Source organism: Microtus pennsylvanicus, chromosome 3 (assembly GCF_037038515.1).
Source record: "Microtus pennsylvanicus isolate mMicPen1 chromosome 3, mMicPen1.hap1, whole genome shotgun sequence".
NCBI classification, from domain to species: Eukaryota; Metazoa; Chordata; class Mammalia; order Rodentia; family Cricetidae; genus Microtus; species Microtus pennsylvanicus.
In genome coordinates, this window is record NC_134581.1 from 14,993,042 (window position 1) to 15,014,501 (window position 21,460).

The 21,460-nt window shown below is 53.0% G+C and overlaps 5 protein-coding genes across 12 annotated transcripts in view; 2 read left to right on the top strand and 3 right to left on the bottom strand.

The window, feature by feature from the left end:
* The first annotated feature begins 53 nt into the window (after positions 1-53).
* Wdr6 (WD repeat domain 6) lies at positions 54-6,689 on the top strand. The gene is made up of 6 exons (XM_075964577.1): positions 54-351; positions 2,415-4,896; positions 5,005-5,094; positions 5,179-5,295; positions 5,387-5,505; positions 5,582-6,689. Exons 1-6 carry the CDS (start codon positions 243-245, stop codon positions 6,043-6,045), a joined length of 3,381 nt encoding a protein of 1,126 aa, XP_075820692.1. The 5' UTR covers positions 54-242; the 3' UTR covers positions 6,046-6,689.
* Dalrd3 (DALR anticodon binding domain containing 3) lies at positions 6,219-9,079 on the bottom strand. 3 transcript variants are annotated; one of them, XM_075964587.1, is made up of 12 exons: positions 8,890-9,079; positions 8,517-8,812; positions 8,147-8,391; positions 7,991-8,070; positions 7,780-7,908; positions 7,488-7,561; positions 7,330-7,391; positions 7,137-7,219; positions 6,878-7,054; positions 6,700-6,784; positions 6,542-6,610; positions 6,219-6,446 (listed from the first exon to the last, which is right to left on the bottom strand). In XM_075964587.1, exons 1-12 carry the CDS (start codon positions 9,052-9,054, stop codon positions 6,316-6,318), a joined length of 1,596 nt encoding a protein of 531 aa, XP_075820702.1. In that variant the 5' UTR covers positions 9,055-9,079; the 3' UTR covers positions 6,219-6,315. The 3 variants fall into 3 exon arrangements, with proteins under 3 accessions (XP_075820702.1, XP_075820700.1, XP_075820701.1); XM_075964585.1 differs by having other exon boundaries at positions 6,700-6,810; XM_075964586.1 differs by lacking the exon at positions 6,878-7,054 and having other exon boundaries at positions 6,700-6,810.
* A 2,761-nt stretch (positions 9,080-11,840) lies between these two features.
* On the top strand, positions 11,841-13,144 carry Ndufaf3 (NADH:ubiquinone oxidoreductase complex assembly factor 3). Its single transcript, XM_075964601.1, has 5 exons — positions 11,841-12,131; positions 12,232-12,427; positions 12,565-12,631; positions 12,708-12,808; positions 12,889-13,144. Exons 1-5 carry the CDS (start codon positions 11,923-11,925, stop codon positions 13,003-13,005), a joined length of 690 nt encoding a protein of 229 aa, XP_075820716.1. The 5' UTR covers positions 11,841-11,922; the 3' UTR covers positions 13,006-13,144.
* A 269-nt stretch (positions 13,145-13,413) lies between these two features.
* On the bottom strand, positions 13,414-18,566 carry Impdh2 (inosine monophosphate dehydrogenase 2). 2 transcript variants are annotated; one of them, XM_075964588.1, is made up of 15 exons: positions 18,391-18,566; positions 17,959-18,007; positions 17,323-17,424; positions 17,152-17,226; positions 16,628-16,834; positions 15,933-16,020; positions 15,622-15,821; positions 15,451-15,541; positions 15,269-15,364; positions 14,977-15,048; positions 14,198-14,341; positions 13,969-14,113; positions 13,738-13,881; positions 13,573-13,656; positions 13,414-13,488 (listed from the first exon to the last, which is right to left on the bottom strand). In XM_075964588.1, exons 1-15 carry the CDS (start codon positions 18,486-18,488, stop codon positions 13,467-13,469), a joined length of 1,617 nt encoding a protein of 538 aa, XP_075820703.1. In that variant the 5' UTR covers positions 18,489-18,566; the 3' UTR covers positions 13,414-13,466. The 2 variants fall into 2 exon arrangements, with proteins under 2 accessions (XP_075820703.1, XP_075820704.1); XM_075964589.1 differs by lacking the exon at positions 14,977-15,048 and having other exon boundaries at positions 18,391-18,564.
* A 279-nt stretch (positions 18,567-18,845) lies between these two features.
* Positions 18,846-21,460, bottom strand: part of Qrich1 (glutamine rich 1) — a 42,866-nt gene continuing 40,251 nt past the window's right edge. For all 5 annotated transcript variants that reach the window (XM_075964578.1, XM_075964580.1, XM_075964581.1 and 2 more), the window contains one exon: positions 18,846-19,795. In XM_075964578.1, coding sequence (XP_075820693.1) covers positions 19,603-19,795 — 193 coding nt within the window. In that variant the 3' untranslated portion in view covers positions 18,846-19,602. The remainder of the gene's footprint in view (positions 19,796-21,460) is intronic.

Sequence of the window (21,460 nt, forward strand, 5' to 3'; positions counted from 1 at the left end):
AGGCCCACCGCGCTCCCCCTCCCGCCTTATGGGGGCGGGGCGGCTCCCTGGCTGGGCCAATCACGAGCGGGCTCGCGTGGGCAGAGCGTCGTCATTGGACGGCCGCGGCCGAGCGCAGGGGCTCGGCTACCTGTAGCTAAGGGCTCGGGAGCTCTGCACCGCGGCTCTTCAGCAGGCGGCTGCTTCTCGCGAGAACGCAGCTCTCTTCTGGTTGTGGCCGCTGCGGCAGCTTGAGGAGCGACATGGAGGTTCTGGAGGCTCTCCGGGACTTCATCTGGCCGCGGGCAACCTCGGAGCTCATACTCCTCCCGGTCACGGGTCTGGAGTGCGTTGGGGACCGGCTGCTGGCGGGTGAGGCTTGATCGGCTCTCGTCGCGCTAGCGGGCGAAGAACTAGCCGGTCCCCTGGGGTGGTCGCCCCGGGACAAAGGGATGCCCCGGAGAGGAGGATGGGCAGTGGGCTGGAGACTGGCCGTGGGATAAGGCTGGGTCGGAGGATCTGCCCGCGGAGGGCGGGGCTCGAGAGACAAAAGTCTGGCGTAGCCGTGGCAGCTCTTCATCAATTGCAGTGGAAAGGGTGGGCAGAGACGCGGGAAGGCGTGGGGGGGATGCAGGCATTCCATGTTGGGGGAAGGGCGTGTGCACCCCTAAATGAGCTCACATGATCTAAACGAGTGGGGAGGTAAAGAATGAGCAGCCCCAGGGGGTGTGGCAGCAGTTTGGCCTCTGGGTAGGGTGAGCTCCGCCCCCAAAGATGAGGGGCCTGAACAAGGTATGGTCGCCAAAATTAGCGTCCGATACTAATCTGAGTAGCACAGTGCTGGGAGAGACCGGGACTGAGGGCCCTCCTGGGATGGGGCTCTGGGCCGACTGGGTCAGTAATCACATGCCCAGGGGTTGGTTGTAAAGGTCTAATGCCAAGCCTCTAGGCTCTAGTGACGACACCATTGGTGGTAGGTTTTATATAGGTCTCTAGCACTGACTAGTGTGTCTTGGGTCAGCCATCATTAGCCCCAACAGGGTTGTGTGTATGCCCATGTGGTGAGGGTATAATCTAGAATTGATAAGGAGGGGGCTGGTGGTGCAAATGTCGGGTTGCTCCAGTGAGCTAAACTCTCTGGAGGTGGGGCCAGCAACCTCTTCTGGAAGTGAAATGTGCAGACTCTGGAGAAAGAGGAGATAGAGAACAATAGGAGAGGAGTAATGTTGAGCCCCCGAGTTCCGGCTGGGCATGGGCAGTGCCTGGCAATGAGCAACTGAAATGACTTGGGGAGGATGAGATGGTGGGAAACAGCTGCAGGTGGCCAAAAGGAAGCTGAGAGTCTGATTCTGGATGCGTCTATGGGTTCTATACACACGGGTATGGGGGTGTAAGAGATTGCCCAGGAATTGTAAGCTTGTATAGAATAGGAGATACTGTTGGGAGGCAGAGGCAGGAGGATCTCTGTGAGTTCGAGACCAGCCTAGTCTACAAGAGCTAGTTCCAGCATAGGCTCCAAAACCACAGAGAAACCCTGTCTCCAAAAACCAAAAAAAAAAAAAAAAAAAAAGAATAGGAGATACTGCACAAGCCAGAAGGGGGCACTGGACAAGCCTCTGAGCATAAGTTAACACAGAAGAAGCTGTCTAGGTTTAACCCTGTCAGATCTTGGGGTTACAGACAGTTGTGAGCTGCCATGTAGGTGCTGGGAATTGAACCCGGGTCCCCTGGAAGAGCAGTCAGAGCCCTTACCAGTGAGCCATCTCTCCAGCCTCCTGTGCAGGGACTTGCTGCCTTCCAAGGGCTCTTTGTTGTTGCTGTCTGGTGCTGGTTAGGCCTTCTAAGACTCAGTCTCCTAGAAGGGTTCCCACTGTCCAGTGGTGGGGCCAGAACTCAAGCCTAGCTGCCTGTCTACAAAGCTTAGGCTGCCTCTGCTCCCCACTCATGCCCCGCCATTGCTTCTGAATCCGCACAGGGTTTCTGACTAAGGAGGGATGCTGGTTATAGGCCTAAAGGGTGGAAAGGTGACACAGCCTTTTCCCTCAGGGAGGATTCATGTAGAGACGGATGAAGCTGAGAATTTGGGGCCTAGAGCAGAAGAGGGTTGAATGATGGACACCAGGGGGAGTTCCTAGTGACTATACATTAAGGATAATTGATAGCCAGACACAATGGCACAGTGCTATAATCCCAGGTTGGGAGGCTGAGGCAAGAGGATTTGAATTTAAAGCCAACCTGGGCTGCGAGAACATCACCACAGAAACAAGTGACTCAGAGGCACATGCATTTGCAATAGAAGCCTAGCTAAAGCTGAGGCCAGGACTACTAGGACTTTGTGTCCGATATGTTAAGTTACATGCTAAGCAGTGTTCTGCTCCCATCTTGTCACATAGCATTAGGTGAGCAGCTCTGATGTGGTCTTTCCCTCCGTCTAGGTGAGGGACCTGACTTACTGGTATACAACCTGGACCTTGGTGGGCATCTCCGGATGTTGAAGCGAGTGCAGAGCCTGCTTGGCCACTATCTTATCCATGGGCTCCGAGTGAGACCAGAGCCCAAAGGAGACCTTGACTCTGAGGCCATGATAGCTGCGTTTGGCAGTAAGGGACTCAGAATTGTGAAAGTTAGCTGGGGTCAAAGCCATCTTCGAGAGCTCTGGCGCTCTAATCTGTGGAACATGTCCGACTGGATCTGGGATGCACGCTGGCTCGAGGGTAATATAGCCCTGGCCCTGGGCCACAACTCAGTGGTGCTGTATGACCCAGTGATAGGGTGTGTGCTGCAGGACGTCCCCTGCACAGATAGGTGCACCCTCTCCTCAGCCTGCCTGATTGGAGACACTTGGAAGGAACTGACCATAGTGGCAGGTGCCGTTTCCAACGAGCTCCTGATCTGGTATCCAGCAACTGCATTAACAGATGACAAACCTGTGGCACCTGACCAGCGGGTCAGTGGACACATGGGTATCGTCTTCAGCATGTCCTATCTGGAGAGCAAGGGCCTGCTGGCAACTGCTTCTGAAGATCGAAGTGTCCGTATCTGGAAGGTGGGCGACATCCGGGTGCCTGGGGGTGAGGTGAAGAATATTGGTCACTGCTTTGGACATAGTGCCCGTGTGTGGCAGGTGAAGCTCTTAGAGAATTATCTTATTAGTGCAGGCGAGGACTGTGCCTGCTTGGTGTGGAACCACGAAGGTGAGATCCTGCAAGCCTTTCGGGGCCACCAGGGCCGTGGGATCCGGGCCATTGCTACTCATGAGAAGCAAGCCTGGGTGATCACTGGGGGTGATGACTCAGGCATACGACTCTGGCACCTGGTAGGTCGTGGATACCCAGGCTTGGGTGTCTCAGCTCTGTCCTTCAAGTCCCCTAGCCGGCCAGGTGCCCTCAAGGCTGTGACTCTGGCTGGTTCTTGGCGAGTACTGGCAGTGACCGATGTAGGGGCTCTGTACCTCTACGACCTTGAGGTCAAATCCTGGGAGCAGCTGCTGGAGGACAACCGATTTCAGTCTTACTGCCTGCTGGAAGCAGCGCCTGGGCCCGAGGGCTTTGGACTCTGTGCCTTGGCCAATGGGGAGGGTCTTGTCAAGGTTGTCCCCATCAACACTCCCACTGCTGCTGTCGACAAGAACCTGTTCCGCGGGAAGGTTCACAGCCTGAGCTGGGCCCTCCGTGGCTATGAGGAGCTTCTGCTGTTGGCATCAGGCCCTGGTGGGGTAGTAGCTTGCTTGGAGATCTCAGCTGCACCCACTGGCAAGGCCATCTTTGTCAAGGAACGTTGCCGGTACCTGCTTCCCCCAAGCAGGCAGAGATGGCACACATGTAGTGCCTTCCTGCCCCCAGGTGACTTCCTGGTGTGTGGGGACCGCCGTGGCTCTGTGATGCTCTTCCCTGCCAGACCATGTCTGTTCAAAAATCCTCGGGTTGGAAGCAAGGCTATTACTGCATCTGAGGCACCTGGAACTGGGGGTGGTAGCGGTGGGTCTGAGAATGTTGCAACAGGGTTAGTCCCAGTATCCATGCTCCGTTCTCTGCATGGGAAACAGGGTGTGACCTCAATTACTTGCCACGGTGGCTATGTATTCAGCACAGGCCGCGATGGCGGCTACTTCCAGCTCTTCGTTCATGGCGGTAAGCTCCAGCCAGTCCTAAGGCAGAAATGCTGTCGAGGCATGAATTGGATAACTGGGCTTCGCATGGTACCTGATGGAAGCATGGTCATCTTGGGTTTCCATGCCAATGAATTTGTAGTGTGGAACCCCCGGTCCCATGAGAAGCTGCATAACGTCAGCTGCGGTGGAGGGCACCGCTCCTGGGCCTTTTCTGATACTGAGTCAGCCATGGCCTTTGCCTACCTTAAGGATGGCGATGTCATGCTCTATCGGGCTCTAGGTGGCTGTACTCGGCCAAATATTATTCTCCGAGAGGGTCTGCACGGCCGTGAAATCACATGCGTAAAGCGTGTGGGCACTATAACCCTGGGCCCTGAATTTGACATACCCAGCTTGGAGCAGCCTGACTACGTGGAGCCTGGCAGTGAGGGGCCTGGCTTTATTGACATCGTGATCACATCCAGCGAGGACACTACTGTCTGTGTCCTAGCGCTTCCCACAACTACAGGCTCAGCACATGCACTCACATCTGTGTGTAACCATATCTCTTCGGTGCGTGCTCTGGCAGTGTGGGGCATTGGCCATCCACGTGGCCCAGGTGATTCTCGACCAGGTCTCACTGCTAATGTAGTGTCTGCAGGGGGTCGAGCCGAGATGCACTGCTTCAGCCTCATGGTCACTCCTGACCCCAGCTCCCCAAGCCGCCTTGCCTGCCACGTCTTGCACCTTTCGTCCCACCGGCTAGCTGAGTACTGGGACCGGCAGCGCAACCGGCATCGGATGGTCAAAGTGGACCCTGAGACCAGGTAATGTGCACTCCCTGTCATGGTGTTGATCGGGATCATTGTAGGGAAGCTACAGGCAGGGGTCTCCTAGCTTGTAGGCTCCACCTGACAGCTATGTTCTCCCTGCAGGTATATGTCTCTTGCTATTTGTGAGTTTGATTCCGATAAGCCTGGTCATGGCCCCCTTGTGGCTGCAGCCTGTAGTGATGGAGCAGTGAGGTAAGCACTTGGGGACAGTGGTCATAGGGGGAGACAGGGTATGAGCTCTCCAGGATGAGTTCTGAGCTGCCTCCCCGCCCCCAGGCTTTTTCTCTTGGAGGACTCTGGGCGGATTCTGCATCTCCTTGCTGAGACTTTCCACCACAAGCGGTGTGTTCTCAAAGTCCATTCCTTCACACATGAGGCACCTAACCAGCGGCGGTGAGAGAGGCTGTCCTGTCTAGATTGGGTAGGGGCTCCTGTTGTCTTCCCATCCCTTTCACTGATCTGGCTGCCCTCTCCTGGCTTTCAGGAGGCTGCTCCTGTGCAGTGCAGCTACAGATGGCAGCCTGGCCTTCTGGGATCTCACCACTGCCATGGACCGCGGCTCCACTACCCTGGGGTCCCCAGCACATCCTGGGCTTCCCTACCGTAAGTAGTGTGACATCCTTCACCACCTCTCACACAAGATGAAAGCAGGACCCTAATAGCCACTCTCTTCCTCCAGAGCTGGGCACTCCCTGCTTGACCGTCCAGGCCCATAGCTGTGGTGTCAACAGCCTAGACACCCTGCCTACACCTGAGGGCCACCATCTTGTGGCCAGTGGCAGTGAGGATGGGTCCCTCCATGTCTTCAACCTTGCTGTGAAGATGCCAGAGCTGGAAGAGGATGATGAGAAGGCTGAGCTGGTGCCACAGCTGTGTGTCCTAGAGGAATATTCTGTCCCCTGTGCACATGCTGCCCATGTGACAGGCATAAAGATCCTAAGTCCCAGCCTCATGGTCTCAGCCTCCATAGACCAGCGGCTGACCTTCTGGCGTCTGGGGCGTGGTGAGCCCGCTTTCATGAATAGCACTGTGTACCATGTGCCAGATGTGGCTGACATGGACTGCTGGCCTGTGAGCCCTGAGTTTGGCCACCGCTGTGCTCTTGCAGGTCAGGGACTTGAGGTTTACAACTGGTACGACTGAGTTATCTCAGTGGTTGGAGCACTGAGCATGAGCCTGCCTGTAGACAGTGGAGCAGGGATCCGCTGTCTGCTCATGCTCAGTGAGCTTTGAGGAAGTGAGGCAGTCCATAGGTTCTTGACTCCAGTACTCCAGTATTGTGCCGCATAGGCGGACCAAGAATATGCCTCACTGTCCACAGTGGGATGAAACTGTATTTATTTTGGCTTTAGGTGTCCAACATTTGTGAGGTTTTGTCTTTTTCCCATTTGGTGACTTTGTAAACATTCCCAGCTATTGGGCCCTTAGATGTGGCTCAGCGGAGGGAGGCCCAACATAGCCAAGCCTGTGTGGAACACCTCTTGTACTGCCCTCAGAAGCTGTAGGCGGGCAAACATCTGACCAAAGAGGTGTGGCCGAGGTTCCTGAAAGAAAAAAACCAGGCTCATCCTCTTGTTCCCCTCATCCTTACCCTGTGTCCCCTGCATTGCCCACAGATGCCCTTCTACTGTATGCTTACCCCTAGAATGTGTACTCTGTTGTAGTATGAGCTGAAATCCATGCTGAGCTGCACCAGGAACTTGCACACCTAGAGATAGAGGTTGAATCACTGAGCTGTTGTCTTGTTCTTGTGTCACAACCCAGAATAAAGACTAGTGTGTAGTGTCTGTGCCTCACCGTCTCTGTGCGTACAGGGGTGTGCAGCCCTGGGGTGCTGGCCAGGTGCCCAGTCTGCCTCAGCAGGTCCAGGAAGGGAAGGACACTGTTGAAAAGCAGCAGCCACTCACCCTGTGGGAGACAAGGGTGCTAAGACCAAGCCCTCTGCTTGTGGCCATTTCTCAGGAGGAGCACTCACCTCGTCATGGAGGAGTGAGAAATCCAGGCTGCTTACAAGTGGAAAGGTGGGATACAGACCTCGCTCCGCCCCATGTTTGTAACCCTCGAAGAGTGTGGCGAGGCGGGCGCAGTTGTACATGACAAAAGTGCCGCCCTTTGTGCCCTTCGTGGAGGTGGCGCTGTCGGCCAGCAGGAGCTAGGGGATGGATCCAGCTGTAGAGGGCATGGGCACTACACCGTCCTCCTCGGGCTTAGTACTGTGACATACCCAGGCTTACTTGGTTCTGTGGAGCTGTGCTTAGCATCTCAAATTTGATGGTGGCTACAGAGAGGACATCAAAGGTCTTGGTCCAGGCTGGATCTGGGGGTGAGAGATACAGGCTGGTCAGTGCCTACAGACAAGGAACAAGGACTAGAGGTTTAAATGACCTGCTGGTTCTTCAGGGCACAAGCAGGGTCTCCCAGGTATACCTTGTGCCAGGTTCCCACCATGCTTCAGTGCTGAGGCCTTACACACCTGAGCGTATCTGAGCCTAGGAAAGAAAGCCAGTGAGCAAAGTCCCAGTGGAAGCCCTTCCCCACATCTCAGCTGCCCCGGCTTTGGCTGGTCTGCCTGCCAACTCACTCACTGGTAGTACTCGGGGGCAGTCATCAGGGTGCCAGGTACACCAGCTACTTTCACTGGGCCACAGATCAGGTGCTTCTGTGAGAGAATGCCAAAGGGCTCAGTCCAGGTGGCCCTCCCTTGCAGCCTCCAGGGAGCCTACATTGGTTACTTCTCCCAGTCTGTAACCACCAGTCTCAGTACCTCCTCAAGACCGAAGTTGGCCCTCACTTCAGCCTGAACCTGTGCTCTACAGGCCCTTTGGGTTTTCAAGGGCCTTCAAAAACCTTCAAGGTGGTTTACTTTTGAAAACCAACCTGTTTGAGAGGAGCCTGGTCATCCAATTTTTGCCAAAGCAGATCCAACTTTTGTTGCTGCACCGCCTCCTCACAGCTCACCACGTGCACAACCATGCAGCCATCCACACCAGCGTCTGGATCTCCAGCCTGAGTAGAGAGAGAGACAGGAGAGTTATTATAAAGATGCAGAAAACTAGTTTGGGCAGAGGTCAAGACTGGAGCCACTAACCAGGCCTGGGTGGCCGCCCTCTGGCCAATGGCACACAGCCTCCTGCAGCTCAGACAGTACAGAGAGCAGATCCTCAGTCACTACAGAAAACAAGAGAGGCACTGAAGTGCTTGGCAGTGCAGAGGTCCCCCACCCATGTTTTGGCCACTGTCCTACCCAAACAGTTGTCTATGCTGGGGTCATAGCCAGCTGAACGTCTCTTTTCTACAAGTTCCTTCAGACACAGTCGGCCTAGGACTCCAGGGGGCACTGTCTCTTTAGAATTAAGTTCTGCAAACACACAGGTCCTCAAGGTTTCGGTTGAGGCGCACTTCGAGGTAGTGGGCCAGTCCACCAGAAGTTTCTGCAGGAAAGTTGCCATGTGCGAGTCCCGCACCGAGGGCACTGGACACACACACACCCTACAAAGCAAAGGTGGCTGTCTCAGCCTGCGAACCAGGTCCAGATCACCATGACTTCCCACCTTCCGCGTCTGTCCCCAAAGGGTCAGTCTTGTGCCACTGCAGACTGGAACACGCGCGCTTACCCATGAGCACGTAGCGTCCGAGCTAGGTGGTCGGCCACGAGCACAGCACGCAGCTGGCTCAGGCGGAGTGTGCCCGGGTTGCCGCGCAATGCGGGACAATGCAGAATAATCCGCGGGCCCGGCGAGGCAGGCTTGGCGGGAGTAGTATAGGAAGTCAGGGCACCGAGTACACGCTCGAAGACCGCGGGCCGCTGTAGCTGGAGTGATAAACCCGCGGGTGTTGACGCGCAGCGCAATACAGGGGCCACCCCTGGGCCCTGCAGGCCGGAGACCGCATGAAACACGCACTCTGGCACCTGCGGGCAGATGGGCGTGTGAGTGGACCCTAGTTGGCCTGGAACGGGCTGTAGATCCCTGACCAGCTCGCACCCACCTGCCCGTCCCCGAAGCGCGCCTGTAGCGCGCTTCGCGGCGCCAAGAAGTCGCGGACACGCAAGTGCCGGGCGTGCGTTTCTTTGAACCACACCGGGCTACCAGGGCCCATTGCGGCGTTAAGGGCCTCCAGTGTCTCCCCCACGCCAAGGCGCCCTGTCGCCATGGCGACCGGAAGAGTGAGAGGAACAGGAAGTAAATTAGCCGTAGAGCTTCCGGGAGGTTCGCTTGGCTGGGGCGGGATCCGGCAGTGGACCCTCCTGAGTGGACTAGAGTGTTGGAGCATGCCGAGTAAGCCTACATTCAACCCACCGCTTCCAGTGTTCCTCCGACGGCCGTTCCTGCATTCGTGAGCCCTACACCCAAAATCTCGGGGTCATTTTTGCGCCTAGGGTTTTTTTTTCATCGTCATCCTTAATTATTTATTAATTTGGTGGTGGGTCTTTGTCACCAAGCGAGACATTTGGTCAAAGCTTCATATTTTTGTACTTATGTGATGTTTCATTTTTTGCCCCATTTAAACAAGATTTAAATGTCAGACAAATTGTCAGTGGAGTAAGGCTGTATCATTAAAGACACTATTTATTTGTTTTTTCGAGACAGGGTTTCCCTGTGTAACAGCCTTGGCTGTCCTGGAACTAGCTTTGTAGATAGACCAGGCTGGGATCAAACTCACTGGAATCCACCTGCATCCGTCTCCCGAGTGCTGGGATTAATGCTGTGCACTACCACTCCCATCTTCCATTAAAGACACTTTACTGCCTACTTGAAAAGCAAAGAAAAAAAAAAACTTGAATTCTTTCCGATCATTTGCACGCCTTTCCTCATTGGTATGGTGTGTCTTTATTCCCAATAAAAGTACAACCTGATAGAATTGCACCTCTTGATACTTGAGGAATTAAGTCATCATAATTTCCAGAATTACCAGCTTCTAATGTTTTTCCTTTAACCTGTTGTTACCGGCACCTTTGATTGTTCTTTAGATAACTGGTCAGTTTGAGACAATTAAACGTGATCATGAGAAGACCCAAGGAATCAGCATACTGTGGGAAAGCTTTCCTGTCCAGACGCTTTCATTTCAATGTAACTTAAGTCTCCCACTTCCCCCAGTAATGAATGAATCCAACTAGTGAACTTTGCTCCGGAGAAGAGTGAACTCTAGGGATAAGAAAAGTTTAGCAAGGCTCCTCTCTCGGGGCTAGGGCTCTGAGGCCCTGTTTGGGAGGTGCCGAAAGAGCACTGGGCGGACACGACATTCCCGATGGCTTCTTGGGTGCCCACTCAACGGGAGTGATCGTGTCATTCCAAAGCACTTTCCTTATGCTGTGGGTACAGCTGCTGGCCGGGCTGGGACCCACCGGCAGTTGGTGATTTAAGCTCTCTCCCTCCATGAAGACGGTTGGGGTGGTTTTTCCCCAGGAAGTGAAGAGCCATCTATAGCGAGCTGCGGGCTGGGCGGCCCTGTGGGACTCACCGCCATTGCGGCCCTACAGAGAGGACCCAGGACCTCCCGTTAGTGTTCTCCGGGGATTCCAGAGCTGGCCATCAGTCTGAGCACTTTTCGTCGTCTCTGCCTGCCACCATCAGCCTGAGGGTGCACCTGAGAGATGGAGATCAGAATGGCCCAGCAGTGTTTCTGAGGGTAGAGACCGCCTCATCTGGGCCAGGGCGCTGCTCAGGCAGGAGAGCAGGGAACGAAATCCAAGCGCAGCTGGAATGCTCTGGAGACAACAGCTGCTTTTGGGATTCCGTTGCCCGCTGTCCAGCCGTTGGAGGACGGCTCCTGCCCCCAGGTCACTCGCCCTGGGGCCAAACCGGAACCCGCCCATCCCTTTCCAGTTGGGCAGACAAGTAGGTGTTGTAATCCGGTCTAGTGAGAATGAGGCGCTCACCTGGGCCCCAGAACAATAGAAGGTGGGGGCCTCCCCAGGGACCAGGTCCCAATCCGGATTAGATCAGAAGGGAAGGATTAGCTCTATGAGTCCCAAACAGCCGCAGCCACTGGTACGGTGACGGGGCGGGCTTCGGAATTCGCCAAGAGGGAAGCGATCCCGTGGGACCCGAGAGGAAGTAAACCCACGCGTCCACTTGTGGGACACCCCAAGGCTCGGGACTCTTTGTCCGGTGACACTGCCAGCTCATGAAGTGCCAGGGGCCAAACCGGCCCACATAGCAGCGGCAGGACAGCCTCTCCAGAACCCATTGCAACCGGCCCTGCAAGAACCCCATAGCCAAGCCCCGATGGTGTCGAGCATCCCACCCGTCTTGTCCAGCGGATAGAAAACGCGACCAAGTTCCCCTGAGGCCAGGACAGAACCAGTGCGCAGAGATGCCCAAGCCGCGCGCCGCCAGCTTGCCCAGTAGGCCCTAGACTCGGCTCAGGACAGGGGTAGGGAGACTCGATACGCGCACGCGGAGCACGCGAGGGCAGGGTGCTGCTCCAGGCGCTGTCTACTTGACGTCTGGTCCGGCTCGGCCCAGTGAGTCCCACCCGAACAGCTACTCCAGCACTGCTACGGCGTGCCCTTCCGCTGGCTCTAGCAGTCGGCAGACTTGGAGCCATTTTAAGGAGAAGCCCTCTGGCCACACCCCCTCGCGCTCCCGCGAAGCCAATCCACGCCCGGCCACGCCTCTCCTGGAGCGCCGCGCGGCCGCCAACGGTCGCGCGGGTGGCGGTTGGGGCGGGCAGCGATTTCGAGCCTCGCTGGGGAAACCTTAGCCACCCGCCCCGCCCACGGAGCCCGAGTCTCCAAAGCCTGGGATTAGGGCCCCGGAGGCTGGCACCACACCCTGACCAGGTGTTCATAGCAGGGCCAGGTGCGAGGCTGCCCCGCCCCGGGCCCCGGGAGCCCGGGATAATGGCTGAGAACCCGAGGAGCAGGCCGCAGCTGTGGCCTAAACAATACCCCGAGGGCACCCGTGCCAGCAGGTGTCCCCCACTCCTTAGGGACAGTCGGTGCAGGCCTGCCTGCGGCGGGGTGGGCAACAGGTGTTGGCACAAGAACCGCACGGGGGACCGAGTCAGCTGAGACAGATGTCGGTGCCCACCGCGCGGGCCAAGTTGCGAAGTGCCCTCCGGGACGCAAGGGGCGCTATGGCCGCGCTGAGCCTCACAGCGTTTCGATCCCATCCCTCCTGCGACCCGGTTACTACGCGCCGTGCAGCCATGGCCGCGGCTCTTGCCTTTCGCTGCCTGTACAGAGCGCAGCCTGCGCGGCTCTGTCGCCTCGTCTGTCCGCTGTGGTGAGCCCCCTGCCCCGCCCCTGACCACCGGACCACAGAACTTTCCGTCCCCTAGAGTAGTCCGGCCTAGCCATGAGCCTCTGACTTTAGCCCTTTGCAGGACGACCCCGCGACGTGGCCACCGGCTCTCTCCCGCGGATGATGAGCTGTACCAGCGGACGCGCATCTCGCTGCTGCAAAACGAGTTCCCTCAGGCCGTGTACATAGACAGCTACAACAGCAGAGGTTTCACGATCAACGGAAACCGCGTGTTTGGCCCCTGCGCGTTGCTCCCACAGACGGTGGTCCAGTGGAATGTGAGCGCCATCCTGCAGCGGAATTGAAGCCTAGAGCCAGAAGCCGTGCCCTCCTAGAAAATTTAACTTTATTTAGTATCGCTGTGGGTAAAGGCTGTGTCGACTTGACATGTTGAATGGCCTCTTCTCCCATACAGGTGGGGTCCCATCAGGATATCACTGAAGAGAGCTTCTCCCTTTTCTGGATGCTGGAGCCTAGAATAGGTATGGGCGTGGGTAGGGCCGTGTCCTAAGTGGCCTACTTCAGACCCTCAACACATGGTTGTCTCCCCTTTCTTAGAGATTGTTGTGGTGGGCACTGGAAACAGGACTGAGCGGCTGCACCCCCAAGTACTACAGGCCATGAGGCAGCGGGGCATCGCTGTGGAGGTGCAGGATACGGTAGGTCTTCAGATGTGGAAATCCAGCCCAGCCCAGGCTTACTTATCCCATCCATGCTAATTCTGCTGTTTTCATTGCAGCCCAATGCTTGTGCCACTTTCAACTTCCTGTGTCATGAAGGCCGAGTGACAGGAGCTGCCCTCATTCCCCCTCCTGGAGAGACTATACTCCCCTCTTTGGGTCAAGCCGCAGAATGAAACCTCAGAAGAGTCAAGGAGGGCACTGGCACTTTGCAGAGTGCAGGGACGCCCAGTGCTTTCCCAACCCTCTGCCCGTGGGTACTTTCACCACTTGTCCTGCTTACCCAGAATAATAACTTATACTTCTACATACAAACATCAGTCGTGTTGCTGGGTGTGTCTGCTGACTGGGGGTTTGGAAATGTAAGGGTTAATTGTCTTCAGCCAGTGTCCTCCCTGCCTCCCGGGGTTCCCTACTTGCTCAGATTCAAGGAGAACACAATAGCTTTCCTGACTTTCCAGCTAGAACTAACTAGCTTCCACACAGTACGTTTCTTTCATGAACCCAATGCTCTGCCACACATAACATCTGTGATGGTGGCTACACATTTCCATGTGCCTACTGAACTCAAAGATCAATTGTCACTTTTTTCTTTCAAAACTTTTATTGAAAAATTCAAGGCATATACTGGATCTCTTCAGAAAAGCCGCTTCTCATACCTGTAGGCAGAGACCACCTGTAAGCAGAGCAGGAAGGAGGGTCTGAGGCTGGCAGAAACGCCCACCCAAGCACAGGGCACTTACGAATGAAGGCTGTGGACACCACCTTCCACCTGAGCTGAGGATGTTCTCTTTTCAAACTTCAGTTCCCCAGAGTACATCATGGCTCTGTGGAAAGGCGGGGATTAGATGCAGACAGTAGCTGCCTGCACCTCTCCCTCTAGTCACGCCCCAACTACCCACGCTCACCGGACTTGGGTTAACCGCCTGGCACCGATGTCCTGACAGGAATGCTGGATGCCAGCAATCAAGTAAGGGACGAACTTGTGGATAGACCCTTTGTCCTGCACAGCTCCTGAAACTCCTTGGGCCACTTTGATTTTGTCAGCTTCACTGTTGGAACAGGCAAAGAAATGGGCAACGTTGCCACAGGGATGAAACAAAATGCAGGGTTTACTGGGTGCCGTTTTCCTGTCCTACCTGAAATAGCGGTTCTGGCTGCTGAGATGCTTGTCCATGGCATCAAGGGAACCCATACCACGGTACTTCTTCAGCCGGATCCCATCTGAGAAGAAGTACTCACCAGGGGCCTCGGTGGTAGCAGCCAAGAGGGAGCCCATCATGACTGGAACAAATAAGTAAGCTAGGGAAGAATCTGATCAGTACAGAAAAGGGGGTACCACCCAGTCCGAAGGTGACTAAGCCTTACCTGTAGATGCCCCAAGAGCCAAAGCTTTGGCAATATGACCCACATTTTGGATCCCTCCATCAGCAATAACAGGAACACCAAAGCGCCGAGCATACTCAGAAACCTTGTAGACAGCTGTTGCTTGGGGCCGCCCACAGGCCAACACTGTTGAGAGATGGAGGAACAGAAGGATGTGTGATACTGGGGTGGTATACAAGGGGCCATTCACAGGACCTCCGAAAGATGCCTATACCAAGTCAATAGCTGACAGAGATGTGTGTGGGATGGCTGCTACTCATCTGCCTTCAATAGTACAGTTACGCTGGCTTTGCCTCTGAGTGTGCGCGTGCTTGTGTGCAGGGCTCAGGGCCCAATGCAGCCTCAGGCACATGCAGATCACAGCAGCCGGGAAGCCCCGCCCAGCTGGTATCAGATAGGGAAAGAGTAACCGTGCAGTTAGTATCCAGAGGCACAAAGTCAGGTCTAGCCCTTCCTGCACAGTGGGCAGCTCAGGCAAGATGAGGGCAGTGGTAACGTCGAAGAGAGCAGGCTCAAGAACTGATTGAGCCATGCCTACTGCAGAAAACGTGGGCAGAGCAGGGCCTGCCTCAGGAAGGAGGTCCTGCTCTATGAATGCCCTAGAAGAAGCTGTGATCTCAAGCAGCCCCCAAACCATGGTCTGTACATCTGTTTGCCCTGCCCCCCAACAGCACCACAAACCCTGGGAGCTACAGCTACAGTCAACCAAGCAGTCGGGCAGTGGGCAGCTGGGCCGGGCCAGTGCGCCAGGCCGGACTTACTATAGCAGCCCTTGACAGTAGAAGGGCATTTGGGGCTGTGGGACTTTATGTCTGGTGGGATCTTGGGAGCCGCTAAATAAAACAAACAGACCAGAGTTTAGAGAGGGCACAGAGCAGGAGCAAGGAGGCCAGGCTAGGCAAGGAGTGGCAGGTGAGGGACGACAAGAACTTGTCTTGCTTCCAGCCATCTCACCCATCCAAGAGGCCTGTATGGCCCTAGAGTTGCCCATGTTGGAGGACTCAAGTGTAGTTCCCTTAAAAGCCGCTGGCCCCAGTCAAAGCATATTATTACCTTCCTGGGTAATGCAGATGGAACCACATCCCATGCCAACTCGCAGAGCGTCCACACCCGCATCTATGAGGTTCTTGGCTTGAGCAGCAGTGACTACTATAGGGAAATAGAAGGATGATGAGGTCCAGGTGGGAAGGGAGCGCAAAAAGAACCCCTTATCCACCAGAGCCATCTTCTCTTACCATTGCCTCCAATGACTTGGAGATTGGGGTATTTCTCCTTGATGTATTTGATCATATTGATTTGGAAAATGGAATTTCCCTGGGAAGAATCCTAGGAGAAGAAGAAGTTCTAGCTACACCATGATATAGCAATCGGCCCTACAGGTCCACCCTACTTACGTTGTAGCTTACCAAAACCACGACATCCACACCAGCGAGGGCCAGTAAGTCTAGCCTATACTTGTCATCCTCATGAGTGCCAATGGCTGCCCCACATAGAAGCTGCTTTTTGGCATCTTTGGAAGCAAGCGGGTAATCACGGTTTTTCTTCAGGTCTGTCCGGGCAATGATGGCTACCAGTTCATCATTTTCATTCACAATGGGCAATTTTCCTGAAGACAAGACAGGACCCTGATTATTTCTGTGCCCCTTCCCATTTTCAGCCCCCCCCCCAAAAGGGTTCCTCTCTGTAGACCAAGCCCCCAGCGCCCAGCAGGACTCACCCTTTTTACTGCGTTGCAGGATTTCATTTGCCTCCTTCAGAGTGATGCCTGCAGGGGCTACCACCAAATCTTCCCTCTTTGTCATGATCTAGAGGAGTCATGAGGACAGTCAGACCAGGACCCTCCCTTTCCCTTAGACCATACTATCAAAGGACCACCATAATCGCAACCTGCCCCTCCTGATGGGCACTCAGTAACCATTACACCATTGAAATTAGTGTTGCTTGAATAAAAACACAATACAGGAAGCAGCCTCTCATGGAGAAGGAAAAACCACACAAGAGCAAAGAAAACCAGAAAGATACTCAAGAACTAACTTTTTTGTGGGATAAAAAGCATGAATTCTAGCCAGGCGGTGGCGCACGCCTTTAATCCCAGCACTTGGGAGGCAGAGGCAGGCAGATCTCTGTGAGTTCGAGACCAGCCTGGTCTACAAGAGCTAGTTCCAGGACAGGCTCCAAAACCACAGAGAAACCCTGTCTCGAAAAACAAAACAAAAGCATGAATTCTAGCAGACACTGTCACCAGAGACAGGGAGAAGGGATGCAAAAACTTCATGAAAAAGTTAGAAAGCATGGCCAGGTGTTTTTCGCGGTCAGAAAATGAGGCCACTAGTAATTCACAAAGGCAAAAGAAACTGCCTTCCTTCAGCCTGGGTTGTTAAACATTGGTTGTTTTATGCTATTGGCACCCACCTCTTCCAAGAAACGGTCATGCTCTTCCTCCTTGAGAAAATCAATATCCCTTGAGGAAATGATGCCCACCAATCGACTCCCCATCCGGCCTGTATCCGTGATGGGGATACCACAGAAGCCATGCCTGGCTTTGGCCTCAAAAACATCCCGCACGCGATCCTTGGGGCTAAGGACTACAGGATCAGTGATGAATCCCTGTTCATATTTCTGGAAGAGATGGTGAGGTCATTGCATCTTTGAAATCACTTTCATCGGCCTCCTGGTGTAAACCATAAGGTCCATGGCTATCTGTCCTTTATGGCAGTACCACAGAAGCAAACCAATCCCTCTACTGAGGACATGGTTGGGCTGGATGCACTGTGCACTAGCTCAAGTAATGGGGTCTTCGGTCTTTCTCCTCAGTAACTGAACCCCACAGTTGGAAGAAAGGACCCTCAGTTGGCAGAACAAACCTTCCACTCCCACCCCACCCCACCTCTGTGCAATTCCCAGGAGAACCTGGCCACAATCCTTGCCCTTCTGACCTTCACTTTCCTGACTTCATTGGCCTGGAATTCGGGTGTACAGTTGTGGTGGATGAAACCAATGCCTCCTGTAAGCTACAAGATGAACACACAAGTAGGCGATGAATAAGAGGCACAAGATTTGGCAGAGATGGCACCCTGCCTTGTCCTCCCATGACCCTCCAGACTCACCGCCATTGCGATGGCCATTCCAGCCTCTGTGACAGTGTCCATAGGTGAGGAAACCAATGGGGTCTTCAGTGTGATTGTCTTAGTTAGAGCGGAGGTCAAATCCTGAGGAGATAAAGAACCACTAGAGATAAACACCGCTTATTTCTCAGGGTCCATAAAACGGCCCTGGCAACCTGAGTGCTCACCAGAAAGACCGTTCCCATTTACTCTACCTCACTCCTCAAAGCCCATTCTGGTGTAGCTCACATTAGCAAACCACATCACCAGCTGGACGTGATGATGCCTTTAATCCCAGCATTCGGGAGGCGGATCTCTGAGTTTGAGGCCAACCTGATCTACAAAGAGTTCTAGGACATCCAGGGCTACACAGAGAAACTCTATCTTGAAAACACCAAAACAAAACAATAAACAACCAATCGACCAACTGCACAATCCTCCCTCCTTGATGTTCACAACCCAATTCCTAGAATGGGCATAGTGGCACATGCTTACTGTAATCTCAGCATTCCCTCAGAACTAGTCGACATTAGTTCGGGGTCAGCCTGGGTAACCTACCTAGTTTTAGACCAGCCAAAGTTATATTGGGAGATGATCTCAAAAACAAAATAGAAAAACCCAGTCCATTATCTTACTCACCACTTCGTCCGCAGTGAAGTCGATATACCCAGGAAGAATGAGAAAATCGCTGTAGAGGGAATTAGGCAGGACTCTCAGGCTACACCAAGAGAATCCAACTCTATCCCATAAAGCTCTGAGCAGGGAGCTGTATCGACCCCGTGTGCCACAGGCAAGATGGCATGGGTGGATTAGGGACTGGGAGTTTTCTGTCACCGACTTAGCTGTCATTAGTGCTCCTGCACACTGACAATTCCATGTGTCCAGAGAACAGAGTCTCGAGACTTAAGTCCTAAGTACTGTAGAAACGACCCTTTCCAACCCAGTCCTGTCAAAGTTATTCTCCGGAGATTCGTAATTCCCAGAACCTCTTCCCCGCGTCCGCTCCCAGAACTTTAACGAAACCCCCATCCGGCCCCTCGCCTCGCCCATGTGGGTGCCCTAGCCCCGCACTTGTAGGTGAGGCCATCCCCGCAGTTGAAGAGCTGCTGCGCGGTGAGTCCGTCGTCTGGCACGTAAGACGTGCCGCCGCTAATCAGGTAGTCCGCCATGACAAGCAAGAGACACCAACGAGCACCTCCGAGGACCGCGCCGCAGAGGCCTCCACGGTCTGCTCCGCGCCAATATAAACCAGACGATTTCGTCATTACGCAGCGTGCGTTGCGTACGCCAGAGCGTAGAGCGTGCGTACTGTTGTCACGCCCAGAAAGGAGGCGGAGATGGCAGAGAGGAGCAGACGCATGCTCATTGCATTCATAGGGGCTTTTCTCGCAGGGCTGTTTCTTGTCCCGTCCCTCCCAGCGCCGTCCCCCTCCTTCCCACACTGGATCTGGGCCCATTCCAATTAAGTTTTGTTTCTATTTTCCCCCAAAAATTCCTCCCCCAAATAAAGACACATTATCCACTAGCATGTTGAAAAGACGTGCTTGTCATTCTTAATAAACAACTAGAATAAGAATACATAAGAGAAAGAGTGGTATCTTTATATGATACACAAGTGTATGTTACAAGAATTCCATCAGGCACAGCAGCCTCAGGTTTAAGGCCTCAATGTTAGGCCAAGAAAAAAAAAAGGCATGGTAAAGTTTTTACTTTAACATCTATGTCACTTGTCATAAAGGAGGGTGTAATAGAAATTGTCTTTAATAAAATCATAATTGAATTTCCTCTCATTTTTCTTTCATTAAGATGCTAAGTTTATGTCAGCATGAAGAAAAAACTGTGGCTCCATGTAGTCAGTCCAAAGCGAAGTCAGGTGGAGATCCCCAGGAGATTGATCCATCAGCAGCTCCATCTTCCTTGTGAAAGGGAAGGGCCCATATTTGTCCCAACAGTCCAAGACCCTTTCCCCATGAAAGAATAAAAGCCAGCCAATTCTTAGGACATCTGGCTCTCAAAATCCCAAGGCCCCACGAATCAAGGGGTCTGCCCACACATCTATGAAGACTCAAAGGGACAATGCTGCCTTTTACATTTTTAACAGAAGTAGCCTGAAAAGCATCGTAACTACAATTAGGTCCGGAAAAAACAAACAAACAAACAAAAAAAAAAAAAAAAAAAAAGAAGAAGAAGAAAGAAAAAATGGAGGCCTCTTCTTTAGTGTAAAAGTCTTTGTCTGGTATTTCCTGGATTTTTTCTTTTTTTGTCTACTGAGGCTGAGGCACCTCAGTGCATGGTGGTTGCGCTGGCCACGGCAATGGCTTCTTGGATTTCTCGTATAACCAGGATGCGGGTCAGCATCTGTCCCATCTGCTCTCTGCTGATCGGCTGGACTGAGTACCAAATTGGGCTGTTGGGAGCCACCACCGGCTCAGGTGTCAGGTAAAAGGTGTCATTTCGGCCTTTCACACTCTGGGGGCTAAAGAATATTTCAGTAAAAGATGGGCAATAGCATAATTTTAACTATTCCAGCTTAAGCCTCCCAAACACACTGAAAGCTCTTGAGGCAGCAGACTTGAAGGTGTATCACAGCTACAGAGTTGTATGCATTCCACACACCATGCCAGGAACTCAACTGGGGTTACTGTAAAGGCCAGTGACAAGCTGCTATTTGGTTTATATAAACAAGCTATGATAAATCACCCAGTGTACTTGCTTACTACACCTTAGAATGTGTCCAAGATAGATTTATATAGAAATCTAAATATATATCTAGTTATACATACTTATATATATTTATATATCTATATATAATTAAATTTATATATAAGTCTATCTATATCCCAGCTGTAGCAGACTTCACTTAGAAGAGCTAGCTCCAGCTGTCCAGGACATGTATTGTCTGGGCTCACTCCCCACAGCCTACAGTGCTGCACCTCTTTCTTGAGGACTTCGTGTAACCCATCACCTCACATTCATCATCCATCTGTTCCATATGTGATAAAGACTTATGTGTGCCAGGTCTATGTCAGGTATAGTGTTAAAGAAGGGAGCAGAACAACTACTAGATAATTCCCGACTAACAAACACATACATGCAAAAAAAATGATAGCAGTTGAGGGCTACAGAGGAACTAGTCGGAGGCAAAGAAAGACGATTTGGAAATGCTTCGGTGGAGGAGCTGTGTCCAGTGGAGACAAGAAAGCTTAGTGTCCTTGGATGCAAAGTATGGTTATGGGCCAGAACGAGCAGATATAAGCCAGCAGAGATTCTGTTCAACTATAAAGACTACTGGCAGAGTAGTGAGAAAGCAGTGCAGATGATATAAACAGAAAAACCCCAACCACGAAAGCTCCTTCTCACGTTGATATGAAGAGGATAGGATATACCATACTGGAACAAAAAAAAAAAAAACACCCAAAACTGACAGAACATGTATGTTTGTTGCTGTCAACTATGTTGATAGCAGCAGTAACAAAATCTAAGGCAGAATGATAGAGGACCATGGCCATTAAAAAACAGACTTTTTTGTTTGTTTTTCAAGACAGGGTTTCTCTGAAACACTCCTGGCTGCCCTGAAAATTGCTCTATAGACCAGGCTGACCTTGAACTCAGAGAGCCACTGGCCTCTGCCTCCTGAGTGATGGCATTAAAGGTGTGTGCCACCTGGTTTAGGCTATGAAGTCAAAATCAGAGCCTGTCATTGCAGTACACATATCTAATCCCAAAACTTAGGTCAAGAGCAGGCACATTTCTTGTGAGTGGGAAGCCAGCCTGGGTTTCTAAATCCCAGGACACCAAAGCTACATAGGGAGACTCTGTCTTCAAAGATTCAGCTCTCAAGAGTTCAGCGATCCCTTTTATAGCAGTGCTGTGTATATCACACATTTTGGCAGAGCAAACAAGTTACTTCTTGGGCCAGGTATGATGGCATATACCAACCATTACTCCCAGCACAAGAGGCAGAGAAAAGTAGATTCTGTTGAGGTCAAGTTTGAGGCCAATCTAGACTAAGTGAATTCCAGGACAGCCTGGGTTACAAAGAGTCCCTGTTTCAAAATAAACAAATTAATTTCTTTAGTAGGACTTGGGATTCAGTTCAGGGCACACCGGATAAGCACGCTAATCCCGAGCAACACTACCC

Excerpts from the sequence above, each read along its gene's own strand:
- Ndufaf3 (XM_075964601.1), top strand. The coding sequence starts at position 11,923 with ATGTCGGTGCCCACCGCGCGGGCCAAGTTGCGAAGTGCCCTCCGGGAC. Across the intron at positions 12,132-12,231 it reads CGCCTCGTCTGTCCGCTGTG|GACGACCCCGCGACGTGGCC; the intron begins GTGAGCCCCCTG and ends AGCCCTTTGCAG. Across the intron at positions 12,632-12,707 it reads GATGCTGGAGCCTAGAATAG|AGATTGTTGTGGTGGGCACT; the intron begins GTATGGGCGTGG and ends CCCCTTTCTTAG.
- Wdr6 (XM_075964577.1), top strand. The coding sequence starts at position 243 with ATGGAGGTTCTGGAGGCTCTCCGGGACTTCATCTGGCCGCGGGCAACC. Across the intron at positions 5,296-5,386 it reads GAGGCACCTAACCAGCGGCG|GAGGCTGCTCCTGTGCAGTG; the intron begins GTGAGAGAGGCT and ends CCTGGCTTTCAG. Across the intron at positions 5,506-5,581 it reads ACATCCTGGGCTTCCCTACC|AGCTGGGCACTCCCTGCTTG; the intron begins GTAAGTAGTGTG and ends CTCTTCCTCCAG.
- Dalrd3 (XM_075964585.1), bottom strand. The coding sequence starts at position 9,054 with ATGGCGACAGGGCGCCTTGGCGTGGGGGAGACACTGGAGGCCCTTAAC. Across the intron at positions 7,055-7,136 it reads GCACAGCTCCACAGAACCAA|CTCCTGCTGGCCGACAGCGC; the intron begins GTAAGCCTGGGT and ends TCCATCCCCTAG. Across the intron at positions 6,447-6,541 it reads ACAGAGTACACATTCTAGGG|GAACCTCGGCCACACCTCTT; the intron begins GTAAGCATACAG and ends TTTTTCTTTCAG.
- Impdh2 (XM_075964588.1), bottom strand. The coding sequence starts at position 18,488 with ATGGCGGACTACCTGATTAGCGGCGGCACGTCTTACGTGCCAGACGAC. Across the intron at positions 18,008-18,390 it reads GGGGATGGCCTCACCTACAA|CGATTTTCTCATTCTTCCTG; the intron begins GTGCGGGGCTAG and ends TTCCCTCTACAG. Across the intron at positions 16,021-16,627 it reads ATGACCGTTTCTTGGAAGAG|ATCATGACAAAGAGGGAAGA; the intron begins GTGGGTGCCAAT and ends TGACTCCTCTAG.